The sequence below is a fragment of the Vombatus ursinus genome, unplaced genomic scaffold (assembly GCF_900497805.2).
Source record: "Vombatus ursinus unplaced genomic scaffold, bare-nosed wombat genome assembly UNPS02011916.1, whole genome shotgun sequence".
Taxonomy (NCBI): domain Eukaryota; kingdom Metazoa; phylum Chordata; class Mammalia; order Diprotodontia; family Vombatidae; genus Vombatus; species Vombatus ursinus.
In genome coordinates, this window is record NW_020951694.1 from 1,828,356 (window position 1) to 1,846,439 (window position 18,084).

Genomic DNA, 18,084 nt, shown 5'->3' on the forward strand with positions numbered 1-18,084 from the left:
AGAAGGTATTTGAGCTGTTTGTGTGCGCGTGTGTGGGTGGTTTTTTTTTTTTTTTTTGGTTGTTGTTCTTGTTGTTTTAAGAACAGAGTTCAAGGTGTGCTGGGTGGTAGGAAGCTGGAATCCGTAGAAGGGCAGTTTCTTCCTCTAAGGGTTAGGTCAACGAGGGTAGGAAGATGGGTTGCGTAACTCCTCAAGAGGAATCAGGGCTGAGAACACAGTTGTTTGGGGCCCTGAGTGGGATGTGTGTTCATGTATATACATACATATGTATGCATTATAGTAAGGGACCAGGAGAAGATATCTAGATGGAAATGCTGTTCTCAATTAAGGCAGGATCTAGATAATAGTAGCCAATGGGGAGGGTCTTGTTCCGCTCTCGGATGTTGCAAGAAATTTGGGCCAAACGCTCTTTGAAATTCTGAATGCACTTCCATGGTGTTTCCTCTACAAAGTGAATGTCGGGAAAGTGACCCAGGGGCCGCTGTGGGTTGAGAAAAGTAAAAGAAAGTTATGGGGTCCAAAGGTCCAGTCTCCTAACTTTGGGTTGGGCTCGGCCTGGTCCATGCTTTACAAAGCCCCTTAACCCTACACCCTTGTGCAGAAACAGGATGGGAGATAGACCTAGAGAGTGACACCTAAAGATATGACTCTTTACAAATGCATTTTTAAAAAATACTGGACAATCTTCTCCATGGCCTTCATGGAGTCATACAGTTATAGTCTGTTATAGGAAAGAAAAACCAGGCAGATAGTAACACAAAGGGAATAATTTTTAAATCTGCCTGGGTTCCAGTTCAGCTCTACACATACACTGTAACCTACAGGTCCCCTTGGTGTCACCTACCCAGCTCCTGCCTCTTACTTTCTCCATTCCTCCCCTCCAAAAGTATTCTCTACAGGAAGCTCCCTCTATCCTTTCTCCCCAACTCCCTCCCAAATTTCTAGCTCCCTTCAACCTGCCAGTTCTAGCCACCCTCTTCTAGGTCCAAAATAACTCCTGAAAGACCCATGAACCTATACATCACTTTCCCACTCAAAGTTTCCCCACTCAGCCTCCATCTTCCTTCCTCTGGTACCTTGTCATCAGGTTCCTTACTAAGGGTCCAGAGCACAAGGAGCACAATGCATGAGGTTTTAACATCAGGCAGTGATTCCATAAAACTCTCTTCAGTGGTCAGCCCTTTTTCCTGCATAGGTGGGCACCTCATGGATGATGGGAAATTGGGCATCCAGGCTGTGTACTCCAGCTGGAGGTGAAGGGAAGAGAGGGAGATTTGGTGTCAAAATGAAAGCCTAGTCTCCAGATGACCCAATTGCCTATCCCAGTGCCAGAGTAACCCCTAGCATCCCAGTCAGGGTCATGGGATTGGGAATAGACAAATTTTGGGGCCCCCTCCCCAATACCTGTCCTGTGTTGACAGCAGCATGCTTAGCTGAACACGTGTAGATGACAATGGTGACATAACGGATGAGCTCAGGCACTGTCCTTATGCAGGTGGGGAATCCTGGGGGTTGGAAAGGATATGGAGTCATTTCCATAAGTCTCCACAATCTGATGCCACTTTATGTTCTGAACCTTATTTCATACTTCTCCCCTCTGTGCCTTCTATACAGCTCTCCATCTGGACTATTCTCAGTCTCTTAACAGGGTCTAGGTTCCCTATCCCTGGATTACTATTCTTTAAAACCCATTTTAAATGTCTCCTTTTTCAGGAAGACTTCACTGATCTCCCCTATCAGTAGCAATCTTCCACCTCGGAACTCCTATAGTACTTGGTTCTGAACTTCTCTAATCATTCAGTGTTGGTGTCATCCCACTACCAGACTGGAGAAATAATAATAGTAATAACAATAATTAATGTAGAGCTTTAAGGTTTGCAAAGTACTTTACATACATTATCTTATTTGAACTTTACAACAACCTTGTAAGATAGGTGTCATGATCCCTATTTTACAGGTGAGGAAACTGAGGCTCAGAGAGATAATGGATTTTAAATGGTCACACAGTGTATATCCAAGGCAGGATTCAGAGCCTGATCTTCCTGACTGTGAGACCAGAACCTTCCACTCCCTCCAGGTGGAGCTTATCTTATCTGTATCTCCTCTAGGCCTAGAACGACTCTGGGTACTTACTGCAGACAAAAAATAAATAAATAAACATCTGTTGAATTAAAATGCAATTAACCTCTTTGAATATCAATCTAAGGATGTTTATACTTTGGGGACCAGATAAGAGTGGAGGGCTTGGGTTGGGGAGGAGAAAGTTGGGAGTAGATTCTAGTACCTGAGCTCTCTCGACCCAGGAAGCACTCATTAAATATCTCCCGCACCCAGGCTTGTAGTTCAGTATCTCCCTCCACAGCAGCATCATTCCGGTAGTAGTAACTGATGATCTCAGACACATACCTATAGAGCAGGCAACGACAACTCAATCCTGGAAGGAAAGTCCCTTCCCTATCTCTGTCTTAGGATTCATCCCTCCCTCCCCCTCTCTCTCTGTCAGTAGCACCCTCGTTTCTCCAGGGGCTGCCGCTCTAACTATTCTTAGGACCAATAGTCAAAGAAAGTCAGAATCCCAGACGAGGTTTGAAAAGTGTGCCCTTTTGGATGTTGCTGTCCGCTAGGGGGAGGCGTTGAGCTCTTCCCAGTCCTTGACGACTTAGATGCAAGAAATAAACCTCCAAGGAGAGGGGGATTTCCTAGGATGAAAAAATGTCTTTATTTTTAAAAATTATATTAAAAAGTGCCCCTTTTTGCCTCAGTCCCCTCTGCAGTAGTGGCTCTGACTGAGCCACAACAACAGGGGAAAGTCCTTTGCATTTGGGTCCAAAGGACTTGGGTTCAATTCCCTGCTCTGATGTTTACTAATTACTATCTCTGTGACCTTGAATAAGACATTTAACTTCTCTGGGCCTCAGTTTCCTGCTCTGTAAAATGAGGAGTTTGGACTATCAGCAGACTAAAAGAACTACTGAACCTTTCAAAATCTCCTAAGGCTTTCTGCCTCTCAAAGACCAAGAGATGAATATGCATATAACAGAGATGGACCAAGGAACTTTGTTGGAACAGGTTGGGAGGGCTGTCCAAGAGCACTGCTGAGCAAAAAGGTGTTCACAATGCAAACAGGTGCAAACAGATTGCCACCTAGAACTTTGGAACTGGGAGAAGCCTTCAAAGATCATCTAATCCAACTCTACCATTTTACAGATGTGGGATCAGAGGCCCAGAGAGGAGAAGGACCTTGTCCAAAGTCACCCAAGAAGTTAGTAACAGACAAGTGACTAATATCCTGGCTTCTAGTCCAATGCTCTTCTTTCTTTCGAGACTGAGTCTCTCTATCTCACCCTAGCTAGAAGTACAAGAGCCCTGGGCAAGCCCAGTCCCAAATACTGACAGGCATCAGAGTTTCAACCTGCTCTATTTCTGACCTTGGACAGCCTGCTAACTATCCCACCCCACTCCACCTCCTGGAGACTCACCGTAATTGTGTTGGACTTGGTGCCCAGCCTCAACCTCCCCAGTAGCAGGAATTATAGGTGTATAATACCATCCCCAGAGTCTGGTGCTCTTTCTGTTCTACCACAGCTCCTCTAGAATAAGGCCCAATGTATATAAATTTATGTGTGATGATGCAGAATATAATTCAAATGACTTTTCATTTCCATTACATTCTGGCAAAATAAATCAGTCTTCATTTAAAATAAAACCCGCATTCAAGTTCCTTTCATGCAACTGTGATCCCCTCATATCTTGCTGTCTCCAGCACCCCTACTACCCACACTCCCCATCTTCTTCTACCTCTTCATCCTTTCAGCTCCTTTATTGCTGTCCCCTCAGTTCTCCATCCACTCACGTCTCAAGAGCCCCCCACACGGCCAGACAATCATCTCGGTAATAGTATCGAGGCAGGTCTTGTACTCCACGACGGATGAAGTCATTGGGAAGGTAGAGATCCTCATATTTTGTTTCAGCTAGAGCTCGGCACATCACTTCAGCAAAACCTGCTAGTCCTAGAGACATTGCCTGGTGACAAGGAGCCAGATATGGGAATCTGACATACACACAACAATACCTCCCGTTACACCCACACACTCCTCTCCAGAGAAACAGACAGAGGGAAATGGTGGGGAGAGAACCTCCCCAATATACCTCTTCCCTTATGGGGAAATGGACAAGTAACCTCCATTTGGGACTCACCCTTAGTCAAGAACTTGCCACCCCCCCACCCCCCACCATGAAACTCATCATCCCTGTTCTTCTCCAGACCCTGCTCGCAATCTTACCCATTCCTCTGTTTTCTCTATACTTCTACATACAGAACCTTCTCCCTGCTGATCAGCCCTAGTCATCCCTTCCACAAAACAGGTGAAGAGTCTTTTCATCAGTCTAACTTTAGTGTCTTCAGCTGATGTTGGCATGGGGTTTGGGGGCTCAGAAGCAAAGGAAAGCTATCTGAACCAGGAGTGTTTGGGGGACTGAGTAGAAGAAAAGTAGACAGGAAATTTAGGAAGGTCTGGGCGGGAAATTCCCCCTTACCCTATCAGACAGGCCACCCTTATTCAGGAGGAGAGCACGACCGATGCTGTTGATCTGGATGGTGTATCGGGTATGGGGGATGATGAGCTGAGGGGAGACAGAGTGGAGTTGATGGGACCAGAGGAAGAACTGGGAGACAAGCCATTCAGAATTACTCATCTCACCCAGGCAGGAATGACTCCATTGCAGAGTGTAAGAAAGCCTTACCCAGAAGCCTCCCTCTCTCTCTCTCTCCTTCCCCCCCCCTTTCTCTCTTTGTCTCTCAAAAAATTTATCATCCAATGGCCAGTCTTTCAGTGATGAGACTTTCTAGGCTGGTCTTTGTATGGCAAGCTATTGCCTAGCTAATGCTGAAACTGGGCCAATGCTCACTTTCCCTCTGTTGGCATAACCTGTGTGAATCTAGGGACACTTCTATGTCATGATGATTTGTCAGAGAAAGACATCAGTGGAGTGTGAGTCCCAGAGCTGTATATTCTGCCCCAATGTCTCTCCTAGTTCGAATCATCATCTCAACTACCTATTGAATATTTCAAACTGGATATCCCATAAACATGTCGACACTCCCAACTCATTATATTTATCCCTCAAACCCAACCCTCTTCAGAACTTCCAAGTTTCTCTCCAGGGCAGCACCTTCCTTCCAGTCTTATAGATTCCTAAGTTTGGCATGATCCTCACACCCAACAGAAACTAATTCAATTCATCTCTTCTCTGTTCAATTCTTTTATGCTTCCCCAATCCCTCCACCTTCTCTGAAGGTATCAACTATTACTTTACTGAAAAAATTGAGGTCATTAGTTGTGAGCTCCTTCTCTTCATCTTAAAACTCCTTCACATCACCACCCATTCTCTCCTTTCCTCCTCTTCTCTAATAATGAGATGGCCCTTCTCCCTGCCAAGATCAACCCTTCCTCTTCATATATTCTTGATTCCATCCTCTCCAATCTCCAGCAGATTGCCCCCTCAATCATTCCCATCACCTTTTCTCTCTGATTCACAATCTCTATCTTCTGGTTCCATCTCTACTATCTTTAAACATACCCAAATTTCCTCCATCCTTAAAAAATAATCTTCACTAGGCTCTACCATCCCCTCAAACTATTGTCCTATATGTCTCATTCCTTTCTAAGCTAAACTATTAGAAAGAGCTGCCTATATTCATTGCCCACACTTTCTCTCTCACTTATTCCTCAACCCTTTGCAATCTGGCTTAGATTTTTATCACTCAACTGAAATCGCTGTCTCCAAAGTTACCAAACCCTTTATTGCTGAATCTAATAGTCTTCTCTTGACCTTTCTGCAGTATTTGATACTATTGATTACTTTCTCCTACTACATACTCTCTTCTCTGGGCTTTTGCAACACTACTCTCTCCTGGTTCCCAACTCTACAATTTAGCTACCTGGCTGATTGCACCTTCTCAGACTCCTTTGCTGGTTCATCATCTATATCATGCTCCCTATCTATGAGTTTTCCCCAGCACTCTGTCCTGGGCCCTCTTCTCTCTCTTAAACTTATCTTGGTGACCTTATCCACTCTAGTACAGGTCCTCATCACCTGGTACTTATTCTATTGCAACTGCCTTGGGATTGGTCTCTCTGCTTCAAGTCTCTCCCCATTCCAATCCATCTTCCACTTAGCAGCCAAGGTGCTTTTCCTAAAGTTGCACTGGCCAACCCTTGTGCCTGGAATGGACTCCCTACCCTTAGCGTTCTTTACTTCTTCCACATTTCAGCTCAGCTTGGGACCTTCTACTACATGGAACATTCCCCATGTTCCCAGTCACTAATGCCCTTCCTCTCAAACCACCTTGTACTCACTTTGTATATAATCTCTACATATATACATATATGCATTTTGTCTCCCCTGATATAATTGTAAGGTTCCTGAGGGCTAGCTCTCTTTCCTTTTTGTCTTTGTACCTCTGGCAGTTGCCTCGGTGTCTGGCACGTAGAAGGCATTTAATAAATGTTGATTGATTGATTGATTGATTTATAAATATTTGCTTGAATGAATGAATAAATGAGCTAGTAAGATTTCCATGAAGGTTAATTGTTTCCTAATGAGCAGGAAGAACATTGAAATTTCCTCATTTCCTGACCTTATAAAGTGGGTGACACATGGGCAGTTGCCTAATGGTGGCCAGGGAGAAGGCTTCTCCTATCAGATGAGTCTCCAGTAGGTGAGAAATGGCTTCATGGCAGTAGAACTCAGCATAACGCACCCAGGTTTTGGCAAGGAGCCAATCCCATTCGGGGTCAGTGGGCAGGAAAATGGGGCTGTCAGGGCCAGGGGTCTGGCTGAGCTGGGGAGTAGGAATGAGAAGGGGGCATTAGTGATGGCCAGAGAGGTTGAGATGGAGACACAGACATAGAGAGACAAGACAGAGCTGAGACTTCTGCCACATATCCTTCCTATTCCCCACACCCACCCACCCCTCCCTCCCACAGCTGTGTTTCTCCCCATCCCATCAAGCACCTGAATAGCAATAGGCATCATGTCCCCCTGTGGCCCACAGTGCAACAGGCAGAGTGGTGCACAATGGTATTGCTGCTTTCCATTAAGCTGTACGGTGGCGATGCCCTCCAGGATTTTGTAATCTGCCAGGTAGATGTTTCCCTTCTGATGGGAGAGGGAGGGAGGAAGAGGATTAGATTAGATCTATGAGGTATGAGTGGACAGAGGATATCCAAAGAGAATCCAGGGCTTGGGGGATGGATCCCTAGAGTCCTGAGGCGAGATACACAGGGTTCTGGAGACAGAAATCTAAATGGATAAGTAGGAAAGTTTCTCTACCTTCCCCGCTGGTGATTCTTGAATTAGGGAACAGGAGGAGAGATGGGGAGAGGGATTCTAGGAGGAGAGGAGTGACCAAAACTGAACCAGAAGAAAGAAGGGAAGTGAAACAAGAGGGGAGGTAACTTTCTAATGGGGTATGAAGGAATAGAGTGAAGGAGGGGTGATCACCTCTAACTCGGCCTGCAAGCAGGTGCCTTCACCCAGGGATGGGGCCACCATGTCATCAGTCACAGGGAACTTCTCTGGGAGGCAGAGGCAGCGTTTCAACAGGCCAGGATTAATGCCATTGAGGAACTGGTAGCCGAAGAATTGATCCTCCTTCCAGTGATTATACACATACTCTAGGGGAACAGAAGTGTGCTCAGAAGAAAGGAGCCAGAGACAGGAAGAAGCATAGAGATGGTCAGAGAGGGATGTGGGTCAAAGAGAAAGAGGATATCCAACAGGAAGAGACACAGAGAGACTTAGAGACAGAATACAGAGGCTAGGAGAATGAGACAGAAAAAAAGATATGGTGACAGAGGAATTACAGGGTAACAATAGCAGAGGCAACCCTCTAACCAAGAGCTCTGAGCCCTCTTCTACTGTAGCTGAGTGAGGTATTCCTCCATCTAATTAATGCCCCCAGGACCTGGCTCCATCTGGTTTCTTCCTCTGTCAAACCCCAAGACTATTGAGATTTATGAAGGCACAACTTCCCCCCTGCTTATAGCCCTTCTAACATGTTACTCATTTTCTGTGTCTGTCTATCTGTCTTTCTGTATCTTTCTGTCTCTGTGTGTGTCTCTTTCTCTAGCTCTGCTTTTTCTTTCTTCTTATCTTCCCGTTTCATTCTTTTTATTCTTTCCCTACCAGAGATGGCAGTCTTGGTGGCAGGGAAGATCTTGCGGATTTCCTTTAGCCTTTTCCATGACCTCTTCTCGTCTAACAGTCCCCGAAGTTTCATGCCCAGGGACCTAGGAGAAGGAATGGAGAAGCAGAAGGAGACATTGGTCCTTCTTCTCAACCAGAAGGCTTTAACCACCCCAGCATCCAACTCAGCAAATACAATTCCCACAATTCTCTTTCTCTCTGTCTCTTTCTGTCTCTGTCTCTCTCTGTCTCTGTCTCTGTGTCTCTGTCTGTCTCTCTGTCTCTTTCTCTCTCTCTCTCTGTCTCTGTCTCTCTCTGTCTGTCTCTCTGTCTCTCTGTCTCTCTGTCTCTCTGTCTCTCTCTCTCTCTCTCTCTCTCTCTCCTTCTTCCTCTCCCTCTCTCCCTCCACCACACCTTTCCATGACCCAGTATCTATAGCTGTCTCTACTTTTTTCTCTCTCCCTGTCTTTGAGTCTCCTTAAAACTGTTTCTGTGTTAGAAAATCAGGAAGAGAGCCAAGATGACAAAACAGGAGAGTGGACCTGAGATGATTCCCTCTAGAGGTTCCCATCCTTTCCCCAACCCAGGCTTTTCCTCTCCTTGCTCCTCTTTCCCCACTCACGCAGGCCCCAAGCGGAGGAAAAATGAGGCTGTCTTCATAGCAGAAAATCTTAGATTTGAGTTCAGGTACTTGGTGGCTTTGATATTGATGAGAATTGGGAATCCTGGGATGTAACCATTCCATCTAGGGAGAGAAAGGAGAGCCAAGGACTGAAGGGCAAGAGGTCTGGGTTTCTAGAGTAGGGGTAAGAGCCAGGGTAAGTTGGGATTGAGCATAGAATTTGGGGCCATGTAAGGCACATAGGTCACAGGTAGAGAAAGGACTAGTGGTTGAATGGGGCAGACAACAGGACTCCCAAGAATGACAGAGCTGGGATAGGGCCATGGGTCCTATGTACATGCTGGTCCTTACTCTGGCCGATCAGGGTTGCGATGCCGAACAGGGGGATGATAACTGGGGATGTGCACATAGTTTGGAAGTCCAGGAACAAAGACTCTCCAGCTAAAAAGAGAAGAGAAGTCTGGGGCTAGAATGCCTGAATTTTACTACTATGAGTCAGCTTGACCATAAGGGAAGGAACCATAGGACCATGGTGCCTACCTACCCCTCCTCCCCCATGGGTCACTCTTAAGTCTCCATGATGTTCTCACCGATAGAAGTCTTGTTTGGCTCTAAGCTGTTCCTGACGATGGGTCAACAGGATAGGGAGGTTTTCATCTAATACTGTCTTTCCTGTAAGGAGATGGAATGGGGTTAGCTGCATAAATCCAGGTATCTGATCACTCCACTGCCAGTACAGGGATCTATCTCCCTTAAACTGCTGCCCCCAACATGGGACCCAAGCACTGATTCCTTGGGAGAAACTTCCTGACTCTAGAGGACAGAATATTTTGAAGTAGGATAACAGAGTGGTCTGGGGAAGGAGTCTTGCCAACCTGCTGGCCAAATGCATTATCTCAGAAGGGTGATTTTTGTTGTTGTTCAGTCACATCTGACTCTTCATGACCCCACTTGGGGTTTTCTTGACAAAGATACCGAGTAGTTTACCATTTCCTTCTCCAGCTCATTTTACAGATGAGGAAACTAAGGCAAACAAGGTTAAGTGACTTACTGAGGGTCACCCAGGGTAAAACATAGTGAGTGGTCGAGGTGAGATTTGAATTAAAGAAAATTAGTCTTCTTTACTCTAGGCCTGGCACTCTATCTACTGTGCCACCTAGCTGCCAGGTTGATAGCATGTCCCATATCAATGGTAGGGACAATCTTCAGGAGCTACAATCCAGTCTATTCTCTGGAAACTCCAGGCTTGGGCTAGGGAAATTATAGACTGGGTGAAAAGGGAGGGTCAAATGGGGTCCCTGTGAAAGAAAGCTCTGTTATATAAGGCCTGGAAGGAGAGGCTGAGGCTGGAGAAGGAGGCCTCAAGGGAGAAGTGTTCTGTCTGACCTTTTCCAAATCAGATTAAGCTATCATTCCACCACTCCCTTACTCAAGGCTAACTCCCTATTCTAGTTTCACTGAAATCCACCATGGCTACTTTAGCCTTTTTCCCTCTAAGAGGATATGGGAATGAATGATGGGTTCCCCTTTCTTTCTTAAGCTATCTAGAAGTCACCCCACCCCCAGCACAGGGGCACATCTCTATTCTCCTTGTAAATCCCCTCCTATCCCTCTCTGTTCCCTCCCTAGGGCAGGAACCAGGTTGGCCAGAGTACCCAACTGATGACGCAAATCTCTTTGCCCTGGTATGGCAGGAGCCAGCCCTGCCTAGCTTCATTCTTTCCCTGCCACCCAGCTCCTGGACTCATCCCGCCTAGTCCCCTGCTTCCATGATTGACTGCCATTGACTACTTCGTCTCTAACCCTAATAGGAATCTCTGGAAAAGATGCATCCCCAAAGACACACTTCTCTTTCTCTTCTTTCTTCTTCATTAGTGTCAGGAAGGTACCCCTTTCCTTCTATCTTCACCTGGCCCCACTCCCACCTTGCTATCTAATTCCCAGAGGAGAAGGATAAAGATTCTGGTGGGAACCAAAGATGAAACCTAGAAAAAGCTTCTTGACCTCCAGGGACAGGAGATGTGAAGCGAGGGAGCCAGGGGCCTTGTTAGTCTGCTTCCCAAATGAAGCATCTCGCAGGAATGGGCACGGCCCTTCAGGCTCTTCAGGAATTACAACCCAGCCTACCTTCTGAGAGCCCCAGGGTAGCTTGTGGGAGGGCCAAAATGTATCTTGTTCCATCACAGACCCACAAAGCATCAGTTGCAAGAGGGTACTTAGAGACTGTCTGTTCCAATCCACTCATTTTATAGAAAACCAAGCCCCAGCAGGGAAATGACTTGACCAAGGTTACCCCAAGAATAAGCATGAGAGTCCAACTCTTCTGATTTACTATCCTCTTTCCACCAAAGAAACCCTTCTATAGCCCACTCCCCAACAATTATAGCCTCCTCTCCTCAATGGGCTTTAGATCAGACGAGAGGGACAGACAAGCTGGCAGCAGTAATAGGGTTGAGCTGAATACTTGCTTGCTCTGATTAGGCCTTGGTTTCCCAGCTTCTGAATGGAGTAGCACAGCTTGGACAGAAAGAGTCTGATATAGGACCCTTGCCCCCAGTAACGTGATCTGGGATGAGCTGTCCCTGCTTGAGTTTTTCTGAGAAAAGGGCAAGGAACTTTGGGAGCTAGGTTCTGAAGGGAGAGGAGGGATTTTAGAGGAGCTAGCAATGAAGAGTTCCCAATAAGGTCACTGGGGAATCCTGCTTATCAGTCTCTTAGAGGGATATATGAGAATAGCACTAAATGGATGAAGGACAACTAGATTAGCTGACTATCTAGAACCACAGCCCACCCCAGAGTCTGGCATTTTAGACCTAATAAGCCATGCTAAATGTCCCAACTGACTAGTTGCTTGAAAAGGAAAATGAGTATTGGCAGAGAACACCAGTAGGACCTTACTCTAGGGACCCAGGATTGCTCCCTCAACTGGAGTTCTCTATATCCTGGACAGTAGCTAGGCAGTCTTAAGAAAGAAGGGATCGGGGGCAGCTAGGTGGTGCAGTGGATAGAGCACTGGCCCTGGAGTCAGGAGAACCTGAGTTCAAATCCCACTTGACACTTACTAGGTCACTTAACCCTATTGCCTAACCAAAAAAAAAAAAAAAGAAAGAAAAATAGCAAGGACTATGGAATAGTAATAGGGTGGACTATGGAAGTATAGGGCATTTCCTAGGACTAAGTGGATAATGCATTCTCAAAAAGCAATAGGAGCAAAAGAGAAGTTAAAAATCATCCAGTATAATCTCTCATTTTTACAGAGGCATCCAGGTGGATAGAACACTGGGCTTCTGTAAGGAAGACCTGCCTAGCTGTGTGACCCCCAGCAAATCACTTGACCTTGACAGCCTCAGTTTCCTTAACTGTAAAATGGGGGTAATAGTGCCTACCCCCCAGGGTTGTTGTGAGGATCAAATGAGTCAATGATTGTAAAGTGCTTAGCACAATGCCTAGCACATAGCAGGTGCCTAATGGTCTCTATGGCTCCCCCATCCTCCCTTCACAGGAGGATATTGAGGCCCAAAGCAGGGAGGAGACTTGCCCAAGGTCACATTGCGCATTAAGTAATAAGATTCCCTGTAGCCGTGAAAGCATACCCCATAAGAGTAATAGAGCACTCTATGTGCTCTTCTCGGGAGAGTCACAGAGTGTCACAAAGGAGGGACAGTGAGTTGTCACGTTGGGTGTGGTGTCCCCCACCTGTGCCCTCTCGAAGCTCCAATGTCTCATAGCCATCTATCCACTGGTAGACAGGAAAGTGGTAGGTGATACACGCAGGAGTGCAGATCTGAACGTAGTTGCAGTACCAGGAGTTCTTGGGGAAGAAGGTAGAACGCTCCTTATGCAGACGGATGAGAATGAGCTCCCCCAGGTCCTGATCACACTGGATAGTGTACCTATCAATCTGGAGGGGAGGAGGCAGGGGCATGAGGCCTTGCCTGCCAGCCACAGGACCTTCCATCACCCACCTCTCACAGAATAGCTTCTTTGCCTCTTCCCCCATCCCCTTCAGAGACAGGAGAGGCTAAGGCTTCAGAAACCATTCAGAGTGCCCAAGAACCAAGCAGCAGTTGTTTAACTATATCTCATGTTCCAAAAAACCAAATCTATATTTAAACCATTGCTGATGTACCTTCTTAATATGAAGAAGAGAGAGAGGATTGGGAGGAGGAAAAGAGAGGGAGATGGTATAAGAGAAGGAAAGAGAGGCATTGAAGAGAAATTTAAAGGAAGGAGAAAGGCTGAGAAAAAAGAAGGAATCTGGGAAATGCAGAGATTTAGGAAAAGTGAGAAGGAGGAGAAGGTAGAAGAAAGGGAAAAAATCAGGGAGAGGAGAAGGCCTGGATAGATGGTTGTGGAGAGGGAAAGGAATAAAGAGATAGGGCTACTATTAGTATCAAATGACTAGTCCAAAGTTAACGTACTCAGCCCTCCCCAATCATTCTTTCTCTATTTCTGTTCCTTTCTTCCATTTCCAACCTAAGCCCCTCTTCATCCTTCACAGAGTCACTTTTATTTTCTTATACTTTAAGAATATACAATAGATGAAATGACCAAAAATCTATTTTAAAAGTAACAAAATTTTATTATTAAAGTCCTGTCCTCACAATGCTGATTTCCCTTCCTTTCTTCCTTCCTTCCTTCCTTCCTTTCTTCCTTTCTTCCCCCCTCCCCTCCTCCACAATAGCCTCCCCACTCACTGATCCAGCGGCAAAGTCTCTCCCAAAATGATCCAGCCGTTGCTTGTGGCTCTCTCCCAGAGTTCCCACCATAGTCAGTGAGATGCAATCAAACGTCCCAGACATCAGGTCTTTGCCTGTGGCCACCCTGACTTTGTAGGTGACCATAGTGGGGATGGAATCAGTAGCAGGGGACAACAGAGGCAAGGGGTTGGCCACAGTCACTTGGAAATGAAGGGTACAGAATGGGACCAAGAGATAACAGGATTCCTTGGAATAGTGTCGTCCTCAGAGCTGTCAAGAAATCTTCTGAATCTATAGAGAGGACTTGGTGATTTTTCTCAAAGAGGCTGTAATCCAATGAGGAGTATGATCTTCTTGGTAGGACTCAGAATCCAAGGAAGGTGTTGGTTGATGCCTCAGATCTGAACAGACATGAATGATCTCTCTCCTCAATGGAGGAGTCCTGGAATCTGGTGATAGTAGAGCTCTGGGTTTTGGAAGGTGTCTTCAGCTCTTCACTGTCCTTGGGAGCTGTGGTTTGGAGGAAGCTATGAGTCTTTCTGTCTGGTAGAGTCAGAGGGCGGGCAGGGATGGGTACCAGGAGCTCCTCCCTACACTGCCGTGTCTTCCAGGGTGGGTGGGGAAGCCAGTTGGGCCTGAGTCTTGGGCCTTCGGGGAAATGTGTGTGTCTGTGTGTTTATTGGGGGGGGGAGGACTGGGTGGGGCACCCTGATTTTTATCAGACTAATAATCTCCTTTCTTAACCTGCCCTGGGCAACCAAGGGAGAGGGACGAAGTAGGGAGAGGTGACCTGCATTGGCTCTGAAGTTTGCCTAAGTTGCCTGAAGTATTCCTGGGTTGGAGAGCATCTCAAGGGAGTGGGGCAGGAAAAGGTGACAAAAACTTGCTGTCTGGCTATCCATATACTAGTATGGTGGAAAGGAACACTGGAAAAGGAGATGGGAAAAACTGAGCTAAAGGTGAGAGAAGTGAGGTGGAGAAAGCATCCATAGTATCCTCTTTACTATACTGGCTGTGCCCAGACACCCAGAGAAACCTCAGAAGATAGAAAATGAGAAAAGGAGAGGATAAGAGGAAGGGATGAGGTATCAGATAGGAATGGAGGTGTGACTAGATTGGGGAGAAGTTTGAATAAAGGGAATAAGTTAGGACAGAAACTGAGAATAAAAGGATCCAAGGATTTAGAACTGGAAGGGACATTTGGAATCAGTCCAATCCGCTCATTATAGAGGAGGAAGAGATGAAAACGTTTGCCCGAAATCACACAGCTAGTAAGTAACAGAGTCAGGATCTGAACTTGGTTCTATTGACTCCAAATCTAGTCCTAATCTACCACAGCTGCCTAAATTCCCTGGGTTTTTGCTCTAGATTGAAGTTAACATTTGGGTCAAAGGAGGATGGAGAAACACACTGCTGTACCCTCATTGAGTCCTACTCTTCGAGGTTGCCCCCTTCTTCCATCTGTGACTATTAGTCAATGTCTTGGAACTAGGAAATGCCAAAGCCAAATAGCTTTGACAAGAGGGATACCACTGGAGGGAGGGGCATTGCCAGTGCCCAAAGTCTCCCTAGAGTCTGAGCAGTCTCCTCAGTGCCATCTTGTGCTTTTCCCACTTCCCATCCTGCACCAGTACCCGTGTGAGGCTCAGAGAAGGGGTTAGGGTTCTGGTTGGAGTTGGAGTAAGAGTTGAGCTAAGATTAGGATTTAAGGGTAAGGTGAAGGATAGTGATGAAATTAGTATTAGGACTCAGGAAAGGAATGGGCTTCTGATGAAGTGACTCTTAAGATTAGGGTTATGTGAAAATGAAAGATTGGAATGCCATTAGGAGTGAGGGTCAGGATTAGAATTTAAAGTATAAGGTTAAACCACAGTTCCAAAGGACTCACAATGAAACATGCTCTCCACCTCCATATATAGATCTGATGGACTCAGAGTACAGATTGAAGCATATTTTTTCTTTCTTTTCTTTTATTCTTTCTTTTTTCTTTTCTTTTCTTTTCATTTTTTTCTTTTTTCTTTCTTTTTTTCTTTTTCTTTTTCTTTTTCTTTTTTTTTTTTTGCACATGGCTAACTATACACATTTGCAATGGGTTTTGTTTTTCTTGCTTTCTCAATGGGTTGGGAGGAAGGAAGGAGGGAGAGGATCCAGTACTGAAAATAAAATAAAATTGAAAAAAAAGTATGCTGTTAGAACAAAGGTCAGCAATAGATATGATGGATACTAGGTAAAACTAGTTTTGAGATTAAGAAACCTTTAACAATAGGGTAATGATTTGAGATGGGACAAAAGGGAGGAAGAGGTTAATATTAGGGCTCTGCTTCAGGATCAGGATTAGGACAAATCAAGGATTTGGGTCAAGATTAGGAGCAGGGCTTAGAGTGATAGTTAAGGAGAAGGACATATGCATGCATATTTGCCTATGTGCTTGGGGTTGGCCCTGGAGTGTGAGAGAGAAGGCAGAAGAGGCACAGAGAGGGAGGGATCTCAGTCACGTCAGTCACGGTTCTACTCACCCTATAACTGATGATGACAGCCTGGGGATCTCCAGAAAGCCCTGAAGTACTACCACCGTAGTTTACTTTTCAAGATGCAAATTCTATGTAAAGTATTTGTGGTACCCATGCCAGGCCTTTCCCCTGCCTTTGAAGCTTCTTCTCAACACCATATCTGCCACAGCCCTGGTGCCAACACAGAATCCCTTATGAGAGTCATAGTCAAGGAGGGTGTGTTTCCTATGTTTAGAATGCATTAGAGATGCTGATATTGTCAGGGAAAATCACATAACTCACTTCCCTCTCCCCAAAATTTTTGTAAATGTGAAATTCGGTTACAGTAAGCTGAGGCAGGCAGTGTTGTAGAGTGTTAAGAGAAATATTTGATAATTCTAGGATATGGGTTCAAATCCCAGTTCTTCTACTTCCTATGTGATACAACCATTCTAGGCTATTTTCTCATCTGTAAAGTGAAGCTCTGAGGTCTGTTTTAACACCAAACCTATGATTCTATTATTGCAGTGCTAGGTACAACATAGCTCCTTCATAAATCCATGTTTGCTGATTGCTTGAAGGCATCCTGGAAGGGAAAAAATATGCCACAAGATGACATCCTGGGACATGCTGGGGATGGGGGAGGGGACATTTAGAGACATCTCCAACTCTCTCAACCCTACTGATGTCTCCTCAAAATAAAGACCCAGCACAGAACCCAACGAAGGATAGATAGAGCCCTGGTTAACCATGTCAATTCAACATAAACTAGGAACCTTTCTATGTAGTTAGTGCTTAGATCAGGAATAAGATAAGTGTTAGGGAGAAAGAAAAGATACAGGAAGGGAATAGGTTTCAAATCAATCAATGAACATTTATTAAGTGCTTACTATGTTTGAGGCACTGTGCTGAGTGCTGGGGATATAAGGGAAAAGACACAAGGTCTCTGCCCTCAAGCAACTTCTGTTCTAACAGAGAAGACAACACGCAACTGCCCATATACAGACAGGACGGCTAAGTGGTGCAATGGATAGAGTGTGGAGCCTAGAGTCAGGAAGACGAATTTGACCTTAGACACTTACTAGATATGTGACTCTGGGCAAATCACTTAACCCTGTTTACCTTGTTTTCCTCAACTGTAAAATGAGCTAGAGAAGGAAATAGCAAACCACTCTAGTATCTTTGCCAAGGAAACTCCAAATTGGGTCATGAAGAGTTGGACATAACTGAAACAACTGAACAACAACAACATGTACAGACAAACTATACAGTGATCAGATGGGATGGTAATATCAGAGGAAGATGCCAACCCTGGGGTGGAGAGTGGGGGGGAGCAGGGGAAGAGAGGGGAAAGCCTGTTACTAAAGGTAGGATTTGAGCTGAGTCTTGAAGGGAAGTCAGAATAGATAGATGTAAGGAGGAAAGGCATTCCGAGCATGGAGTACAGCCAATGCAAAGGCATAGAAACAAGAGTTGGAGTGCCCTGTGCTAAGAACAGGAAAGCAGGTGATTCTGGATAATAAAGAATGTGGAAGGGAGTAAAGTGTAAGAAGACTGGAAAAGTAGAAAGGAGCTAGATTGTAAAGAACTTTAAATGCCAGGCAGAGAGAGGACTTTATATTTGCTCCTGGAAGATACTGGAGTACAAGTATATATAAGGATATAAGTATAATATAAGTATATTATATGTATATATACTTATATATATAAGTAGTATATTATATATAATACTTATTTATAAATATATAAGTATAAAAGAATAATAAGGAGATACTGGAGTTTATTGCAGATATTTATACGCTGATATTGTCAGGGCAAATCACATAGCTCATTTCTTTATCCCTCAGATTTTCTTTTTTTTTTTTTTAGGCAGTTGGGGTTAAGTGACTTACACAGGGTCACACAGCTAGTAAGTGTCAAGTGTTTGGTCTGAGGCCAGATTTGAAGTCAAGTCCTCTGGACTTCAGGGCTGGTGCTCTATCCACTGTGCCCCCTAGCTGCCCGCAGATTTTCTGTATATGTGAAATGTGGAGGGGTGTGTGTGTGTGTGTGTGTGTGTGTGTGTGTGTGTGTGTGTGTGTGT

The 18,084-nt window shown here is 45.2% G+C and overlaps 1 protein-coding gene across 1 annotated transcript; it reads right to left on the bottom strand.

Annotated features, from left to right (window-relative positions):
- Positions 1–17: 17 nt before the first annotated feature.
- Positions 18–14,089, bottom strand: ALOX12B (arachidonate 12-lipoxygenase, 12R type). The gene is made up of 15 exons (XM_027857151.1): positions 13,510–14,089; positions 12,509–12,713; positions 9,403–9,484; positions 9,164–9,253; positions 8,813–8,935; positions 8,191–8,294; positions 7,507–7,679; positions 7,018–7,161; positions 6,641–6,844; positions 4,537–4,623; positions 3,854–4,023; positions 2,285–2,406; positions 1,405–1,505; positions 1,077–1,247; positions 18–481 (listed from the first exon to the last, which is right to left on the bottom strand). Exons 1-15 carry the CDS (start codon positions 13,654–13,656, stop codon positions 302–304), a joined length of 2,103 nt encoding a protein of 700 aa, XP_027712952.1. The 5' UTR covers positions 13,657–14,089; the 3' UTR covers positions 18–301.
- Positions 14,090–18,084: the final 3,995 nt, after the last annotated feature.

Coding starts and splice junctions, on each gene's coding strand:
- ALOX12B (XM_027857151.1), bottom strand. CDS start 13,656: ATGGTCACCTACAAAGTCAGGGTGGCCACAGGCAAAGACCTGATGTCT. Junction 7,680..8,190: donor CACCAAGACTGCCATCTCTG/GTAGGGAAAGAA, acceptor CTGTTCCCCTAG/AGTATGTGTATAATCACTGG. Junction 6,845..7,017: donor TGATGCCTATTGCTATTCAG/GTGCTTGATGGG, acceptor CCTACTCCCCAG/CTCAGCCAGACCCCTGGCCC.